The sequence below is a fragment of the Leiobunum rupestre genome, chromosome 10, assembly GCF_980474605.1.
Source record: "Leiobunum rupestre chromosome 10, qqLeiRupe1.1.hap1, whole genome shotgun sequence".
NCBI lineage: Eukaryota > Metazoa > Arthropoda > Arachnida > Opiliones > Sclerosomatidae > Leiobunum > Leiobunum rupestre.
The window spans coordinates 47633084-47652374 of record NC_143393.1 but is presented as its reverse complement, the minus strand read 5'-3'; the positions used below and the strand labels follow the sequence as shown (position 1 = coordinate 47652374).

Below are 19291 nucleotides of genomic sequence, written 5' to 3'. Positions count from 1 at the left end.
CTATACTTAGGGTTGTTCCATCGCTGCGTTTTGTAAGATGTTTCAAATTCGGGGAATCGCGTTGGCCCCCTGGACCACGTTTTTGCCGTCGCCGGCTCTCCATATGACCTTTTGATTCGTGGCGGCTTGTTAGGGATTTAATCGCTATACATTTTGGGGTCTTCCATAAAGAACGTTTTATTTATATTCCTTACCTAAATAAAAATGTAATTCCCCGCGTTATTGGTGTTAAACTGTAAATATATATTTTTAAAATAAGCGAATATCACCCTGGTCATGACACCAGGAAGTTTTCTTACGAACTCGTACGCTAAATTCGAATGCGCCTCAAGAGTGATTCATCGATGGGTGGCTTAGCAAATGTACAACGGTACATTTCAAAAAATTGGGCAATACGTGAGCCATGTTAAACTTCATTAGAACTTTGGAAATGTGAAATATCCGTGTGTATTTTATGAGTTCGAACACTATTTCTTAAATTACAACCCCTTCAAAAGTCACTGCTAAAGGCACCAAAATCAAAGACGTTAAAGATTGTTCGTTATATTTTGGGAATTTTAAGCATTTTGTAAAACATTTAAAATTTCATATTCAAAAAGGAATCGGTGTAAATTGTCCCATGATCTCTTTGAGGGAATTGTGTCTTATGATCTCCGTCTTTTTCTAAATAACTGGGTTCAAGTTAAAAAATGGTTTTCATTGGCCCATTTTAAAAGTTATGGTTAGCCATATTAAGTTCAAGTGACGCCAATAATAAGCCATGTTCGCAAACTACTAATAGCTCAAAATTCACTGGAAATACATCTCAAAGTTGGTTCTTACTTCGAATGTTGTCTTTGATTTTGCGCGATAACGTAAAAGATGCCTCGGACCCAGTGTGGTCTCTTTATTTACAACTAAAATTAGTAGTAGAGTTTATTTTCGCGCCTGTAATATCAAAACAAGATCCTTCTACAACTTTTAAATGATTTTAAAACATCTGTATTCGAAATATTTTCGAACTACAGGCTTAAACCCGATAACGGCGCTTTTACGGGGAAGAATAGGGGGATGAGTTTGATCAATAGGCAAATTTGCATGTCGAAGACGGCCTCCAACTCGAAGAATTCTTTGGTAGTCAAGAAACTGATTTAATGAACGAATTTTACTACTTCGTTGAATTTTTTTACCTTGACTGATGCGCCGAATTTCGTCTCCATAACGTTCTTGTTGTACGATGCTTATCCGATATAGTGACGCCGAATCGATTTCTTGTTTGAACAGCGGTCCTTTGACCTTGGATTTATTTGCACATTTGTTTCTGCAGTTGCGAATGAATGTCAGAGCATACGCGGTTACGCGTAGAAGAAAGCTAAGCGACGAATAACGCGTCAAGAGCGTTGTGTCTAATTGACCGACGGCTCTTACCAAGAACGGAGTTTGTTCTTCGAATCGACATTCTGAAGAGTCAAGAGGCCGAGAGTTTTCCAAGTCGGGAACAATGGACGTCAAGAATTTTGGTCCATTCCACCATATTTCGTGTTGATGTAGTTCGTTGGTAGTGATTCCCCTTGAAGCGCAATCAGGTTAGAGTCACCCGGAACATGATGCCATTGAGCGTTCCTCGTGGTGTCTTGGATCTCTGCCACTCAGTTGGCCACGAACGTTTTCCATCTTTGTGAAGGGGAAGCCAGCCAAGCAAGAACTATCGTTGAATCGGTCCAGCAGTGAACATCCGTTATATCGATGTTCAAAGACTCCTTAACGAGTGCTAATAATTTGGACAGACGTAGGGCTCCACATAGCTCTAGTCGTGGAAGTGTTATTTTACTGGGCGGTGCTACCCGTGTTTTCGACGCGACGAGTTATTTAATTTGTTCTGATTCGTTGATGGTTTTCACATAAACTACTGCAGCCATAGCTTTTTCGGAAGAGTCACAGAATCCGTGAAGAATTACCTGTTTTGCGTGAGGCTGCAACATATGACGAGGAATCTTAACATTCTCTGTTTCTGACAGACCACTTCGGATGGTTTTCCATTTGCGACTAGTACTGTTTGGTAGCTCGTCGTCCCAATCTATTTTTATTTGCCACATTTCATGTAACATAAGCTTCGCACGAAAGAAATCCAAGCGGGTCGAATAATTTTGCTGTATCTGAAAGAATCTTGCTCTTCGTTAGACATGTTCGAAGTGGTGGTGACGTGACTTGAAACGAAAAGTGATCAGCGGCGGGTGGCCTATAAAGACCCAGCGTTTTTATAGATTCACCGAGGTCGATTCGTAAAGGTGTTTGACCTTCTCTTAACTCACAAGGAGACTACCCGAGGTGTTTATCTCCGATTTGGTTCAAACTCGGGTGGTAAGTAGACCTTCATGTAACTTGAAAATCCCTAAAAGGGTAGACAAGAATGGGCTTTCGTTTTGCCATGGCAATCAAAAATGTTTTTCACAACTTAAAAACTGATTTTATCTATGAAAATTAACATGGGAAAATCGAAGATTTTAAGGGTCCCCCCTAGCAATATTTTTCAAAAAAATAAAAAAGGATCATCAATTAGATACATAATTCAGATCATGGCCAAATCTGGTATATTTGGACCATTATACGTCAATTTTGGTAAATATGAGAAAATATACATATATTGGGTAAATACGAGAAATCAGTTTTTAAGTTGTGAAAAACATTTTTGGTTGCCATGGCAAAACGAAAGCCCATTCTTGTCCACCCTTTATGGGATTTTCAAGTTACATGAAGGTCTACTTACCACCCGAGTTTGAACCAAATCGAAGATAAACCCCTCGGGTAGTCTCCTTGTCAGTAGGTAACGATTCCAATAATAATAGTTCGATTGATGACCATTTACGCAACTCTAAGCTGCCTTGTTTTGTAGCCTCTAATATTTCGGAATGGAGCTTAATGACGTTTTCTAGAAGTTCTTCTCCAGTCATCAAATCGTCCATATAAAAATCGTTGGACAGTTCCTGGGATGCCATGGGCAAATAATCTTTGACGTCTTCCCAAAGTTGTTTCAGTACTCTAGCCACCAAAAAGGAAGCTGAACCCATACCATAATAAGTTACTGTTAGAAGCGTAAAGTCTTGGCTAAGTTCATCTGGATTGCGTCCCCAGACAATCCGTTGCAGGTTTGTGTTCTGTGTGAATAAGTATCTGGCGATATTCATGGTAGAAATTCATATATTCATAGTATCATTGATACAGCACGTAAACAAATTGTAAATGCAACTCATATTTTAGAATCACTACGACTTGCAAACTTTGTTGTTCGGTACTTACTAAATATGGACGATAATACGGAATTTTTACCTGGGAAAAGAGGCTTCGGTAATTTTCTGACTTACAACTCTATTTTAAACTAACACCATCCGATAGTTAATCCATGATTTATAAAATTGGTCAAACCCTAAAACGCGAATTCTTATGGAACAAAGATAGTGAAACATATTATTAGCAAAATGATGTTGTTTAGTTACGTCTAGCACTGAGTTTACATTTCTTTCGCACTTCGCTACTCGCGAATCCTACCCTATCGAAGAAAATATTCGGGAACATTTTAAAACATTAAGGGCTTTCGCCGCGCTGGAGAAGCAAATCATTAGGCTCGAGTACACATCATTCTTAACAAACCTCTTCAAATACCAAATATTTGAATTTTCATTAAAAAAGGTAGGAAAATTTCATACATTAATTGTCTTTTGTGTATGAAAGCAAACCTAGGCCACGAATTAAACTCCTTCAAAACCATAAAACGTCGCCGTTGGAAACCTAGTGCGGCTTATGCAATCTGCCAGAATTTTGAAAGTTGTAAAAGATAATATTTACGATGCGGTGGAGTACCCAACGAAACAGAATTTAGCTATGGTCGTAACTACGGCGTAAAACATTAGAAACTGCTTTTAAACTATAATAACATTACGGAAAAATTGTCTAACCCACTATAAACTTTTTTTACTATTAATAAGAACCGAAAAAGACATTATCTAAAAATACGAAGAAAAACATAAATTCGACCGCGTTTTTTGAAATTTCTTTTAATTTACAAAAATTTGACATAGGAAATGTTATTGAAATTATTATTATTTTATTGAAATTAACGTCAATTATACTACAATAGTGTTTAATCATATATGAATAGGAAAAGTGGTTGAAATTAATATATATCTATACTATATTCCTAAGTGTCTTCTGTCTGTCTGTCTGTCTTGCGTCAGTTTCTTTATAGGCGGCCGAGCCGTTCAACTTAGGACCGCCAAATTTCTCACAGCTATTCTTATGGCGCATCATCGATTTCCAATTAAGTTAAGTTAATTAATTAAATCATGTATTTTTGCCCCTGGAACGGTGCCATGGGTGAATCCTGCAACCTACATACACCTATACAACCACTTTTTTTTCTGCCTCAGTCATTTTAGCGGCTGCGTCATCGTCACTTGGAGAATGGAGACTGGGGGGAGGGGGAGGGGGAATCGACGCTTCAATAACAGACACTCGGTTTCTACTCCCCTCTCCAAATTCATCTGGGAAGGAGCTATTTCCGGTCGGTCGGTTAAACGGTTATAATGGCTAGCCAAAAAGTCATATTTAAGCCAATTTGAGACGCGTTTTTGCCCTCATGAGAATTTTGAGTCAGTTAAGAAACGCGTCGGCTCACGTGTATACGCATGGTACAAGTTTAAATTATCTTTGACGGTATGCAATAAGTGTTTCCTTTTAACCAGGTAACTTTTTTGGCATGTTAAGGCTTAGCAAAAAACCGATGTTACGTTCGAGAAAGTTTCCAGCTTTCTAATATTTCAACAAGCACTATATAAATAATAACTTATGAGTCCTGGCTGTCGGAAATATTACTTCTTGGCAATTTCTGGGAAGATGTTTTATTTAAGCGCCTATAGGGTTTTGTTTATGACTCAGTCTTCATTTCCAAATAAGTTAATTTATTAAATCCTTTATTTTGCCCCCTGGAACGGTGCCGTGAATCCTGCAACCTACATACACCTACACAACCAATATTTTCTGCTTCAGTGGGGCCCGCCCGAACAGTTTTCACGGGATTTTAGTTCTAGCTGGGGCCCGGCCGAAACAGTCTTCACGGGATTTTAGTTCTAGCTGGGGCCCGGCCGAAACGGTCTTCACGGGATTTTAGTTCTAGCTGGGGCCCGGCCGAAACGGTCTTCACGGGATTTTAGTTCTAGTTGGGGCCCGGCCAAAGGACGGGCTACCCAGCTAGTATATATATATACTAGTTGGGGCCCGGCCAAAGGACGGGCTACCCAGCTAGTATATATATATATATATATATATATATATATATATGAATATTAAAAGTGATTGAAATTAATATATATATATATGAATAGGAAAAGTGATTTGAAATTAATATTTATATATATGAATAGGAAAAGTGATAGAAATATATATTTGTATATGAATAGGAAAAGTGATTGAAATTAATATATGTATATGAATAGGAAAAGTGATGGAAATTAATAAATTCCGGCCAATAGATTTATTATAATTAGTACCTATTTACCTATCTTTAAAATTGGTAAAAGGTGATATTCGGTCTGCTATAATCACATTCACCCAATTTAAATGATCATTACCCTTATAATATTAAAATAATATTAATTTCAATCACTTTTCCTATTCATATATAATTTATATATATTAATTTAAATTACTTTTTCTATTCATATATAATTTATTTATATATATTAATTTCAATCACTTTTCCTATTCATATATAATGCATTTATGAATCTTCCAGAATTCTTAAATCGGGAAATGACATCTACTATTTACGGTGCGGTGGAGTACCCGACCAAACTTAACTAAGCTATGGTCGTAGCTACGGCGTAAAACATAAGAAACTGCTTTTAAACTTTAATAACATTGCGGAAAACGTTATCTAACCCACTAAATTTTTTATTTATTACTAATAAGAACAAGAAAAGGTAAAGTTATCAAAATATACGGGAAAAAACAAATTCCAAAAAAAACTAAAACAGATGGCGCTACCGTTGTCTTATATTTTACGACTGCGTTATTTAAAATTCCTTTAATTTACTAAACTTAAGAAATGTGATTAAAATAAATATTATTTTATTGAAATTAACGTCAATGATACTACAATACACGTTTAATCAAATATAAATAGGAAAAGTGATTGAAACAATATATATATAAATTATATATGAATAGGAAAAGTGATTGAAATTAATATATATAAATACATTATATATGAATAGAAAAAGTGATTGAAATTAATGTATATAAATTATATATGAATAGGAAAAGTGATTGAAATTAATGTATATAAATTATATATGAATAGGAAAAGTGATTGAAATTAATGTATATAAATTATATATGAATAGGAAAAGTGATTGAAATTAATGTATATAAATTATATATGAATAGGAAAAGTGATTGAAATTAATATACATAAATTATTTATGAATAGGAAAAGTGATTGGAAATTTGTTCAAATATAAATTTAATATTTGAAATATAATTAATACATCGGGGGATTGTGTACTTAAAGTGTGTTTTTTTTAATACCGAAGGCATCACCTTAGGCCCAAGTTATCTAGCGACTTACAATGCCTTTAAATGTCCGGGACATCTTGTTATTTTTAACGCGTCTTCGAATGGAGCTGCCGATTCGTTTCCCCCACGTTCACTATTTTTGACGCAACGGTCGCGCCACCTATCGAAACTTTTGGTTGCGAATAGTCAACTATAAATAAGGGTCATCTAGCCTTTGATAGTGTAATCTTTGCGGTTTTTTCGACTTACTGGCGCCCAATGACCGTCGTGATTGATTTTCGCTAATATTTAAATTTTAATTGGTTTTAGGCCTTTGTATAAGCAACACGAGTTCATAAATCCAAAAGAGCCTTTGAGTCAGAGTGAAACTGTCAAAATGAGCCGCAGAGAAGAGAAGAGGCACAAGTGCTCAGAATGCATCTACGCAACGAACCATAAGAGTAGTTTCATTGGCCACAGAAGAACTCACACGGGCGAAAAACCCTTCCAGTGTTTCCAGTGTAACTTCGCCTCTGCACATAAGGGTGCCTTGATTCGCCACAAAAGATCTCACACGGGCGAGAAACCCTTCCAGTGTGACCAATGTAACTACGCATCTTCACATAAGGGTGACTTGATTCGCCACAAAAGATCTCACACGGGCGAGAAACCCTTCCAGTGTGACCAGTGTAATTACGCATCTGCACAGAAGGGTGCATTGATTTGTCACAAAAGATCTCACACGGGCGAGAAACCCTTCCAGTGTGACCAATGTAACTACGCATCTTCACATAAGGGTGACTTGATTCGCCACAAAAGATGTCACACGGGCGAGAAACCCTTCCAGTGTGACAAGTGTAACTACGCATCTGCACAGAAGGGTGCATTGATTTGTCATAAAAGATCTCACTCTGGCGAAAAACCCTTCCAGTGTTTCCAGTGTAACTTCGCCTCTGCACATAAGGGTGCCTTGATTCGCCACAAAAGATCTCACACGGGCGAGAAACCCTTCCAGTGTGACCAATGTAACTACGCATCTTCACATAAGGGTGACTTGATTCGCCACAAAAGATGTCACACGGGCGAGAAACCCTTCCAGTGTGACAAGTGTAACTACGCATCTGCACAGAAGGGTGCATTGATTTGTCATAAAAGATCTCACTCGGGCGAAAAACCCTTCCAGTGTGACCAGTGTAACTACGCATCTTCACAAAAGGGTGACTTGATTCGCCACAAAAGATCTCACTCTGGCGAAAAACCCTTCCAGTGTGACCAGTGTAACTACGCATCTTCACAAAAGGGTGACTTGATTCGCCACAAAAGATCTCACTCTGGCGAAAAACCCTTCCAGTGTGACCAGTGTAACTACGCATCTGCACAGAAGGGTCAATTGATTAGCCACGAAAGATCTCACACGGACGTAAAACCATTTCAGTGTAACCAGTGTAACTATACTTCTGCGCAACAGTCGCATTTGATCAGTCACAAAAGAAGACACATGGCTGAGAAGCCCTTTGGATGTACAAAGTGTGGATATCGGGCCAAACATAAGAACAATTTACTTCGCCACGAAAGAGCACGTCACTCCCAGGGGGCAGAGGCCTACAAAGGCGACCGGAACATCATTATCAACAAAACCCTTCAAGCGAATGGTCGAATTTATGGTCCATCTGGAATCCAAATTGGCGCTTCGAACAGTCACCCCACAGAACCCGGGCGCCAAACACAGACCCTTCAATTTGACCTCTCTGGTCGTCAAACGCGAGCTATGTATCTCACCGAAAAGCTCCAATGCGCCCAAGCCGTGAAAGCGGAAGTGACCCAACCTGACGCCGACAGCGCAACCAACAAGAGAGAAATTGGGTTTGGCTCCAATTGCGTCAACATCGATGTCAGCCGCGTCAAACAAGAGCCTTTTTATGACTTCATCGAGCGAGTTCCGATCTCAACAGTCGTCACGAGAGAAGAGTTGGAATATCGCCCAGTTGGGGACAACCACGAGGGTGCCCTAAGGATCCCAGACACCCCGATCAAGATCGAGTTTGCTCCCGAATAAGAATCTTTTTTATTTCAAATTTTCATTTGTTCCCAACTAATTAGAGAGATGTTGCGCAAGGAAAATACTTCTCAAAGCATATTTTTTAAACATAACACAAGCAGGGAAAGCAGTTTGTAGTTATAGCAAATGGTTTGAGAAAGACTGTATATTGCATTTTTGACCTTTTTGAAATATTGTTCGTAAATGAAATATTAAATTTGAGACGTGTCAGTTTTTTATTTTGACTAAACATTATTTCTTATGGCAACGTAAGTGGTATTTACAGGTGTAACTCATCCAGGATTTGTTTTGGACGATGGTAAAGTAGCCAGTAAGTGTGTTGATGACGAACTGCGCAGTAAACTAGATGTTATATCTAATTAGAAAATTATAACTTGTACAGACTAAAGTGATTTAAATAAGTTCCATTAGATAATACATCGTTGTTTTTGGCTAAAGTAAGTGTTAGTTTCATTTTTAGAGCTTTTTCTTTACCTCAAATGGTAATGGAGGATAATATGTATAATTCAAGAAATCGCTACAAGATGGCGCAATTTTGGGACATTAAACAATTATTTATATCTATCTGTGGAGATCAGTATCTATCTATTAATAGGTGTAGGCTAATACTTTGTCTCTGATGTAGGCCCAAATTTGGAATTTTTGAAATGTTATACGTCTTGATCCTCTTGAGGCTCCACAAATTAACTTAGGAGGCGCTTTCAGCCAGGGTTGACTGATTTAAATCAACTTGATTTTTTGTAATCTATTGATTTAAATAATTATTTGTTTTAATGCTTTTCAATAAAATAACATAAAAAATATCTCCACATGTTGGATTTTTGGGCCCCCAGATAAAATGAAAAGTATGCTGAAGGTTGTAGCCTACCCAGGGGCAGTTCCGATGGACGCTGTTTCCCGCCAAGCCACAACACGCCAGAAAATGTATCGCCGCTATTACTCCACCTGTCGGTGTAAAACGTAGGAATCAAACTGCGTAGCAATACGAACTTATTTGATGTTGTGTACTTTTTCATATTCAAGCCTACAATACGCTCACGTACAAATGTCAGGAAAAGGTATTCAGAAACAGCAAACGCAAAATTAAATTTATTTACGTTTCTGTTAACGTTCGATGTTTTGACGCACAGTTCAAAATGTAAATGTTTTCTGTTATTTATCTCAAAGCTGAAACCTTTCCTGTTAACTTTTCCGTCGTGTTTTCGTTTCAGTTTCCGTTTTCGTGACATTTTAACGTATGCCGGTTCTATGCTTTCGGGAGAATGACCGTGTTGAGACGATCCTTGGCGCGAGCCGGAAACACGTCACCCGCGTGTCGGAAGACGTATATTTTAGGGAACCAATGAGATGCCCCGGCTGACTTTATAGTTTTAGAGGGGAAGGAACTTGTACTTTGAGTGCGAAGAGGTTTAGAAGCAACCGGTCACCCTGCATTTATACAAATTCCAAAATGAAACTAAAACTTCGTTTTGGTGAGACTTGTAAGACACCAAAACTAAAACTAGCGAGACTTGTAATAAATTGTTTGCACTGGCAGAATTTAATCTAGGCATATTTTTTATTACTCATTTTAAATTTTTGTTGATTGGTAATATGTATGCATCGTTAAACAAAAGAGAAAAATAGATTGAAAGTAAAGTAAAGCAGTGTTTAAATAAACCTGATTTAAACGCAAAATCCGGTTTTTGGGGTTTGTTTCCCAACCCTGCGTAGAGAAGAGGAGGGTTTCCAAGTTAACCCCCACCTTTGGGTTCAACTTCGACTGCACTTAAATTTCACCCAATCTCGACCCAATTAGGTATTTTACATAATTTAAACACCTCTCTTGAAGGATTTCTGGCTACGCCACTGACTCGAATAAATGTTAGTACACCGGATAAAAAAATTAGAACAGTCTGTGTAATTTACATCAAGTTTTCTCTAGATTTTGCAGTACTTCAGATTATCATCTTTGCTGTACTTTGGGATACACTGTTTTCCATTATGGTTAAAATTTGCTTTTCTTTCCGCTGAGTTTGTTTGACCTTGAAGATTGTGCAGAGCCTTCAGAATGACGAGCTGTTTTTTATTCTTGGCTAGAATCATCGCCGGAATTATGTCATCTTCTGTGGCTCGTGAAGCATTTAGTCGCAGGTGTAGGAATTACCCATAAAGAGTGTGGGGCTCTTGAATTATCAGGGTTACCTTTGAGAATTCGTTTAGGTCTAGCAACTCCAGGCATATTAAGTAATTTAAAAATGTATTATAAATATTTTGTTTTTACTATTTTTAGATAAATCATAATCTAAATTTCTTAAAACCTTACTTGTGAAAATGACAGCATGCAATTACATGACCCAACGAGTAATTCCATGACAAATGTTCACAGCATGTCAACCCTACCTCAACCGATTTGGTAAGAAATTAATTATCGGTTAGTTTTCAAATTGGATCGGCGGTTTCGGAGATACGGCAGGTCGAAATCATTCAAAAGGACCTTGACCCTTAACGTTGAGTGAGATATAATATGACGAGTTTTCAATCGATTTTCAAATTTCCTACGCCATTTTCAACTAAACAATATTTGACAAATTTTAATGGTCAATATTAAAGGTCAAACATCTTTACCTTTGACCTTTGGCTTTAACCGAACTTTTAATTTAAAAATAATTGTCATTTTCGAATTCCCTGCCCGTGATTTACCTTCAAATGTTAAAATCCCAAAGTAATGTTTCTAGATCTCGAGATATTTAATTATGAATTTCACACCAGAAAATAAGAATTTAATATAAATTTAATGGAACTCGCGGTTTTCCAATAGCTAGTTTAAATTCACCTTGTCGCTATTTTGTAACAAATATTTTGAGCTATTTATTGGTGACACAAAAGGATCGGCAACTCTACACAATACATTTTCTGGTAATACCCAACATTCCACAGTGTTTCGAAATCGACTTTTTTGGGGCAAATTAAATATGAATAAAATATATTAAATATGTATATATTTTTGATCAGGTTCATAAGCTCTATACGAATATATAACTTATATTCTTGTAACTTCCACCAGAGGGCCGAACGTTCCCCTCTCGGAATTTCGGTAAATTACTTTTTTCATTGAATGTATAGACTTAAGTTGAACGTAAATTTAAAATTTCAATAAATTTGGTGGAACAGAAGCTCTGTAATAAGCACTCAAAGGTACAATTTTAACAATACTTTGCAACGCTGTCTTGTAGACTAGTTTCCGTAGAATAACCTGCAAAAAACTAGAATGCGACAGCGATCGAACATCAAAAGATATATAAACATTTTTCAAAAGAATTAAATTTGCTTGTAAACGCCATTTTATACTGTCTCTGCTCATCTTGTTTTTATACTCTCCACTATAAACTATACTACAGTGGATAAACTTCTATTTTCTCCTACTGCTAGTAGAATTTTTTATTCGTTTCATTAGTTATCACGCACAGTAGCCCCGCCAGGGATTTTATGCACGTAGGCCCGGCCTGAATTAGAGGCCCCATCTATAATGTTTATTTAAAAAATTCCCGAGTTTCAAGGATTTTTTTTATTTAAATGTTTTAAATTTTGACATGATTTCTATTTTCCCATTGAATTTTTTAAAGGCATTTTAATCAAGGAATGACACTCTTCAATTGGTTTTTTTTCCAAATTCGTCGACTACTAACTTTGGGTTTTCTTTTAAACAATTCGACAAATCACGATTTATCGACAGTGTAGCCAGATTTGAAAGCCTAAATTCTCCCATAGTTGTCCGTAGACGTGTTTCGATTCTTTTGAGTGAACTGAAACTTCTTTCTGAGATTGTATTTGCCACAGGAATGCAAGAAACAATTTTGTAGTATTTCACTAAGTCGGGGAACCCATCTGCCATTTTAATTAAATAGTGGAAGCAGTCGATTACGCTGGTAAATTTCTTGGGGATAATTAAATTTCTGGCTATTTTAATTTGGCTTTTTAACGAATTCAGGTCGAATTGAAACCGAATATAAGTGTTACAATGGGTTACGTTATCGTTTTCGTTAAGAAAGTTTTCCGAGTTAGGGTCAGACGCCATAAGCCAGAGTTTTCCAATAGTCGAATTTTCATTTCTGAAATAAATTTATCAAATAATTTGAAATAGGCGGACCTCAACTGGTCAATCAGGGTTTTTGCTTCCGTTTCCCTGCTACCCGTTGTACTCGTTACCACACTATGTTTTAATCTCTTGTTAGGGATTATTTTACGTTTCCGTAAAGCTATCGGTTCGCTGTTACGATCAGGTATTGCAAAAAAAGCAGATTCTGCGATTTTAGTAGCTTCTACCCAAATTAAATCAAAATGTTCCGAGTTCCTACATTCTTCTAAGGTCTTAACGGTAGCTTGGCAAATGGCAACGGCTTCCGTTAAAATAACTTTCGAACTTTGCAAGTATTCCGACAGGGAATTCGTTACGCCTAATACTTCGTCTAGTGCGACAATTAATATTAAGTTGTTAAAGTTATGTAATTGGGATATATACCCACGACACTCAGAGACTCAGCAGCTTCCTCTGGTTTTCCGTTTTCAATTAGATTCTCTAACGTTAAAACTACGGAATCGAGTCTATTTCTAAAATAACTAACACCTTTTTTTTACTCCACCAAAGAGTGTCGCAGCTTTGTGGCATTTCAAGTATCTCATAGCCCAGATATTTTTGGGAGTTTTCTAAATATTCGCTTCTAATAACCGAATTGCTTTGAAAATTGTATATGGCCTGAATCAAACCAAGTAGTTCCCTAACTGCCAATATTTTGGAGCAACAGTCAACTAAAACTAAATTTAAGCGGTGAGCGTAGCAATGCACGTACGGACAATGTCCGCCTACTGCCTCTTCTACTTTCACCCTCACTCCTTTTACGTGTCCGCTCATTACACTTGCCCCGTCATATGTCTGTCCAACGCAATTCTCCAGTTTTAAATCACCCTCTGTCAAAAGATTTATAATTGCCAAGCTGATATTCTCAGAATCAAACTTATGTAAATCAGTGAAACCTAGAAATCTTTCTACGACACCTATTTCTATTCTAGTATATCGAATACAAATGCTTAGCTGCTCCACCCCTGCATTGTCACGGGTTTCATCGGCAATTCGATGACCTCTTCGACAATCATTTTCCTCACTAAATTTGCACAAATGTCAATTATTTCATTTTGTACAGTGCTGTGAATATATTTTGCGTTATTGGGCATACTCTCGCATTTGGCTTTCAAATCACGACATTTTCTTTTCAGAAGATCTAAAATTTCAATAAAATTTCCTCTGTTTCCAATTTTATCGGCAGATGTATTCCCCTGAAGTGCTAAATCTTGTTGAGAACATAAAATTATGACTTCCACGTGTGCAGATAATACCTCTCTATTTCTAATTACGTCAAGTCTATGGTGGCCATTAACCTGACACGCTATTGATCCAAGAGATTTTAATTCAGTGTAGTCTAAATACATTCTATAGGCTAGTTGGTGGGAAGATTTATTCGAAGTGAAATGTTCTTCGAATTTTTTCGGCATATTTTTCCAATCCGAAAATCCGTTCACAAATCCAGAATTTCTACTGCCTAGAAAATGACGGCAACAAAAGCAGTAAACTGCATTTTTTGCAAATGAATACTCAAGCATTCGATATTTGTCGTACCAAGAAGAAATGAAACCACGATTTTTACCACCCATTAAAGTTTTAGGAAAAGGATTGAGTTTAGGCTGAACTGGAACGCAATCTTTATCTAAACTAATATCCAATTCGTGTAAGCGCACTTCTGTTAAATTAGTTAAATCTTGCACATCGGCAGAGCTATAGTATATGTAAATATAATAGCTAATTAGGTTTCAAAAAGGCAGTGGGAAAATCAGCTATAAATAGCAAATTAGCCTTGAAAAAGGCTGTTTGGAAAATTAAGCTACAAATAGCTTATTAGCCTTGAAAAAGGCTGTTTGGAAAATTAAGCTACAAATACCTTATTAGCCTTGAAAAAGGCTGTTTGGAAAATTAAGCTACAATAGCTTATTAGCCTTGAAAAAGGCTGTTGAAAAATCAACTATTAAATCTAGTTAAATTCTGGCCAAAAGAGACTCGAAATTGAGAACTATCTTGTTCAGGAGACGAAAACGAAATGACGATTGACGAAACGCGAGGCCCTAATCACTGACGGACCCCGTTCGATGGTCACTGAAATCACGTGACTTCGCAAAAGAGGGAAAAAGGGGAAACCCAAATTCCTCAATATTTGAAAGAATAACCCCTTCCTATCAAAGCAATAGGCTTGTCCTTTACCTCTGCTGGGACGAGAAAGAGAGAAATCCAGTTTTGGCAATCCCCCCTTCCGGTCCTCTTCACTGACGTCGTCAAATTCCAAGAAACTAAATGTCTTTGTTGTGTGTATTGTAGCTTCTCACTGACACCGAGGCAAAAAGACAGGTGTCCCTGCACTTTGCGGCCTAGCATGACGTATTTCCCCCTCCCGGCGTCACCATCTCTTATCGGTCAATTCAAAAGAAAAAGTTTTTTCAAGGGGAAAATCTATAATCACGGACAGCGTTGCCAACCGTACTCTAATTATAGTACATTTCGATAAAATTAACTTTCGATTTTCTTCGTTTCCAATCTGTTATATTACTCTCAGTAGGCTAAAAATGGAAATATCAAATCTTATTTTACAAACTAGTAACTAAAAATATTGAGGGTTATAATAGGCACCGTTTCAAAAATTTGGAGGCCCCCAAAGTAGGCCTACACTTTTTCAACGTAGGCACGTGCCTACTTGTGCCTATTGCTGGTGGGGAGCCTGCTCACGCACGCCTCGGTTTCCAATATAATGTTAGAAAACTCTACTTTTGAGGTCTAGGTGTAGGCGGAACGTGGAAGGAAAAAACTAAATGAGACCAAACTATCACTTTAGCGAGCTTTTTTGCGGTTTTCTTCGAAATTGTTTTGTTAGGCCCGTTATTTTCAAGATAATGTCGCAGTCGCGGTGATTTTGGATGATTAAAAAATAAAATTTAAGTAAGGCGGCGTTTTTTAAATAGCTAAATAATGCTATAGTATGTTTTGTTTTAATTCACACTCGCTCTCTGTTTTCCGTCATGTACCTGCTGTATCTCAAAATTGACACATGCTTTAATTTCATTGTTACACAACAACCGATTGGAATCCGTGGCTTGCGTGGAAACTAATGAAACGAATAATAAATTCTACTAGCAGTAGGACAAAATAGAAGCTTCTCCATTGTAGTATCGTTAATAGTGGAGAGTAAAAAACTAGATGAGCAGAGACAGTATAAAATGGCGTTTACAAAAAAATTTAATTCTTTTGATAAATGTTTATATATATTTTGAAGTTCGATCGCTGTCGCATACTAGTTTTTTGCAGGTTATTCTACGGAAACTACTCTACAAGACAGCGTTGCAAAGTATTGCTACGACCTGCGATATTTTGGAAAATCGCCTTTTGAAAAAGCCATATTTTGGTTAAAATTGTACCTTTGAGTGCTTATTACAGAGTTTCTGTTCAACCAAATTTATTGAAATTTTAAATTTACGAATCAACTTAAGTCGATACATTCAATCAAAAAAGTAATTTACCGAAATTCCGAGAGGGGAACGTTCGGCCCTCTGTTGGCAGTTACAATAATATAAGTTATATATTCGTATAGAGCTTATGAACCTGATCAAAAATATATACATATTTAATATATTTTATTCATATTTAATTTGCCCCAAAAAAGTCGATTTCGAAACACTGTGCATTCGTCCTTAATAACTGGCCAAAAATAATTCGAAGAACTAAATGGTGGATACATAAAAGAAATTAAATAGCCGCCACATTAATTTGAATATTCCTCCACTATAGCAATGAATACTTTTCTCCAGTATACACACGCTACAAATGTTTCGGGTAATATTTAAAGAGTGACATACGAAATATCGAAAGTTGTCAGCTCGCTCATCAAGGAAAGGGGTGCTGCTTGATTTTAGTTGTGCTGATTGGAACAAATTTATGATATCTCCAAGTACCTTCGATAGTAACTGCTTTTGAAAACCTTTCTTCCAGAAAACTGGTTTTTTCGTTAATTACTTCATTTGTAACATAAAAAACAATTTATTTTGAAAAGCTGAAATGCAAAAGTCAAACATTTCTTTTGGTGTCAAAATTTGGCCAGAGACTGGACGTTGAAGACTTGTTTTATCCGTTAACCTTTTAACCGTTCCCCCGATGCCATCGCACTGGCCTTTTCCGTGTGCCGTTGCAAAGAAATGCCACTCGCAATCTATACCGAAGTCGTCTTTGTGATGACAAATATTTGAAAAATTGAATTTATTTTTATATTGTCCCACGCACCCGTCAGAGAATTAGATTGCATTTTGAAAATTGGATATTACGCTTTTTAAATACGTAATTAATTTAGTTTGAAATGTGCAGAAGGTACTTGTAGAATGAGACTTCACGTCACTAATTATACACACGTTTACGTGTCTCAAAGTGTCATTAGAAATATTTTTATAGTACACCACAAATGGATGTACCGTCGCCTATTAATTTTCCCAATGGAAACCTTGTGCCTCGTCTTCGACCACAAATGAATAATTTTCCATACGTCTTGACACTATTACCAAAAGTGTGTCAACTCTACCTTTGCGCCCGTTAAAATATTTTCTGAGAGCTAGTCTCGCAATAGACTACATAATCTACTAGTTGGAGTAGTACTAGCAACTTTATATTTAGTTTAAGGTCTGCGGCTATTTTATCTCTTGGATTTATTCTACCGTAGACATAAGTTCTAAAACGCCTCACTCGGCGGCGCTGGTGTGGAGGAAATTTCTAATTTTGATGACGTATTTTCAACCGCATCTCCCACTCCCTCTTTTTACTTCGCGACGAGCTCTCATTAAACATTATACCGTAGTGACACACTTTTGGGTCTTATGTCGCTTTTGCTATTGCCAAGGTTAAGAGATTGCGCTACAAAGACATTTCTACGTGGTGTAGACTTTGTACAATCGGCTCCTCCCTTGGGTGGTTGGACGAGAGATCTCAGTGCTAATAGTCTATAAATGTAAAGGAATTGGTTTGGCGAAGGATGATCGTCTGAAACCATAGAAATTGGTACGGCACCTTTTTAGGGCCCATTTTGCACGATCGCGGGTATTTATTAGTTCACCACTAATCACGTGAGAAAATGTTTTTTAAATGTCATCTTGTTTAAAATGTAGTTGACAAAGTACATTCGTTGATTTAAAATTTTTGTCCGGAAACACACCTTGCCACAATTTCAAACGGTAAGGATCTTTCAGCGCTTTAAAATAATGAGTTTTGCTGATGGTTTCATCATCCAGTCAGTTTTCGGACCGTAACTTAGTCCTACACTGGCTATCCCAAAATTTGGATTTAGACCTTACGATGATTAGGCCTGCCATGATATGATTCCCAAAAGAAATAGAATCCCTATATGTTTTTAAACAGTTATTTAGGCCTATTATTGAAAATTTATAAAATTAAATGTTAAGCCTAGTTTAATAAAATTTCATTGACGAGATTACCAGAATTGAATTACAAGACGGCCCAAATTCCTAACTGCAAACTGCTTCCAGGCAGACGATTTTTATCCGCGAATTTCCACGCGCCACCGCTGGATGGCAGTATGGTCGGCGAAAGACCTACGGGGGTGAATGGGGGAAAGCATTTCACTAGGAAAGAGCCCGATTTCCTCAACCGTCTCTTCTACAGCCCTGCCGATGGTGTTAAACGAATCTGCCGGTGGATAAATCTGTTATATTTGAAGCGAATCGTAGTAGTTGAAAGTGAATCACAGATTTTATTGGCCGATATATTAAATGTTTTAATGTCGCCTGCTTTTGATTTTGTGGATTTTTGACCTTTAACTTATGATGTATCTGAATAACTCGAACAGAAAGATGGGGTGATTTTACATTTACTAGCGCCTCGCTGGCTTCACTCAACAGCTCGTTCAGAAAGAAAGGCAGACAGAAGTATTACGTCTACATTAGCTGGTCGCTGTGGCCTATTTTGAACTCACTGGCCCCTGTAAAAGTGTTCTAATAGCCGTACTTCGGGGTTTAGGGAGAGGTCCACATTTGCGCGTTCGCTTAACCGTAATTTCGTTCGTTCGTTTAATTGCTTATTCGTGTCGTTACTGGGCAAGCCCATTTTCGCACAGGGGGGCAGCTGTAAAGCAATGACGGCCGGTTTGGAGAGCGCGCAAAAGAGTGAATAGCCCAGAGAACAGATAGACAAAAAATGCGCTTGACGCGGAACAGTTTCCCACAAAGATGAAAATTGGTACATTTGACCCACAAAGAATTATATTTAACGTTCCCACCTGTAGACGCCTTCTTGGAAAATGGCCGTCAAGCACGCCTGAAGTCATAGATTAAGGCTTACGGTAAAGTGGTAAACCTCTGATGATGATAGGCCCAACCTATTGAAACCGGTCAGGTCACTGTACATAATCCATCTTTTATTAAAAATAAATATGCAAATCTAACGCAGTGTTATTATCATGAAATAGTCTTTGTGAAAGTGTCCAAAAATGTTGAAACTTGGTACATTATACATTTAGGGCTTTCTGGATAGTATTGTAAATATTTTTGGTCTACGACCGTTATTTTGGCCACCATCTTGGAAAATAGCCACCGAAACGTTTTTTCCATTTAGCTTTTCACAATATCTTT

At 37.3% G+C, this 19291-nt stretch overlaps 2 protein-coding genes across 5 annotated transcripts in view; one reads left to right on the top strand and one right to left on the bottom strand.

Moving 5' to 3' along the window:
* LOC149926078 (uncharacterized) overlaps positions 1–8904 on the top strand; it is a 44120-nt gene extending 35216 nt beyond the window's left edge. Inside the window, exons 1-3 of one of the 4 annotated variants that reach the window (XM_090159844.1) lie at positions 3587–3605; positions 4223–4537; positions 6859–8904. In XM_090159844.1, coding sequence (XP_090015970.1) covers positions 6926–8584 — 1659 coding nt within the window. In that variant the 5' untranslated portion in view covers positions 3587–3605; positions 4223–4537; positions 6859–6925 and the 3' untranslated portion in view covers positions 8585–8904. Of the gene's footprint in view, positions 1–3581; positions 3667–4211; positions 4538–6858 lie in introns of those variants that run through there. The other 3 variants (XM_090159842.1, XM_090159843.1, XM_090159845.1) reach the window with 3 other exon arrangements.
* The window catches only part of LOC149926075 (uncharacterized), a 374126-nt gene that overhangs the window by 262754 nt on the left and 92081 nt on the right, over positions 1–19291 (bottom strand). The gene's annotated exons all lie outside the window — the stretch shown is intronic.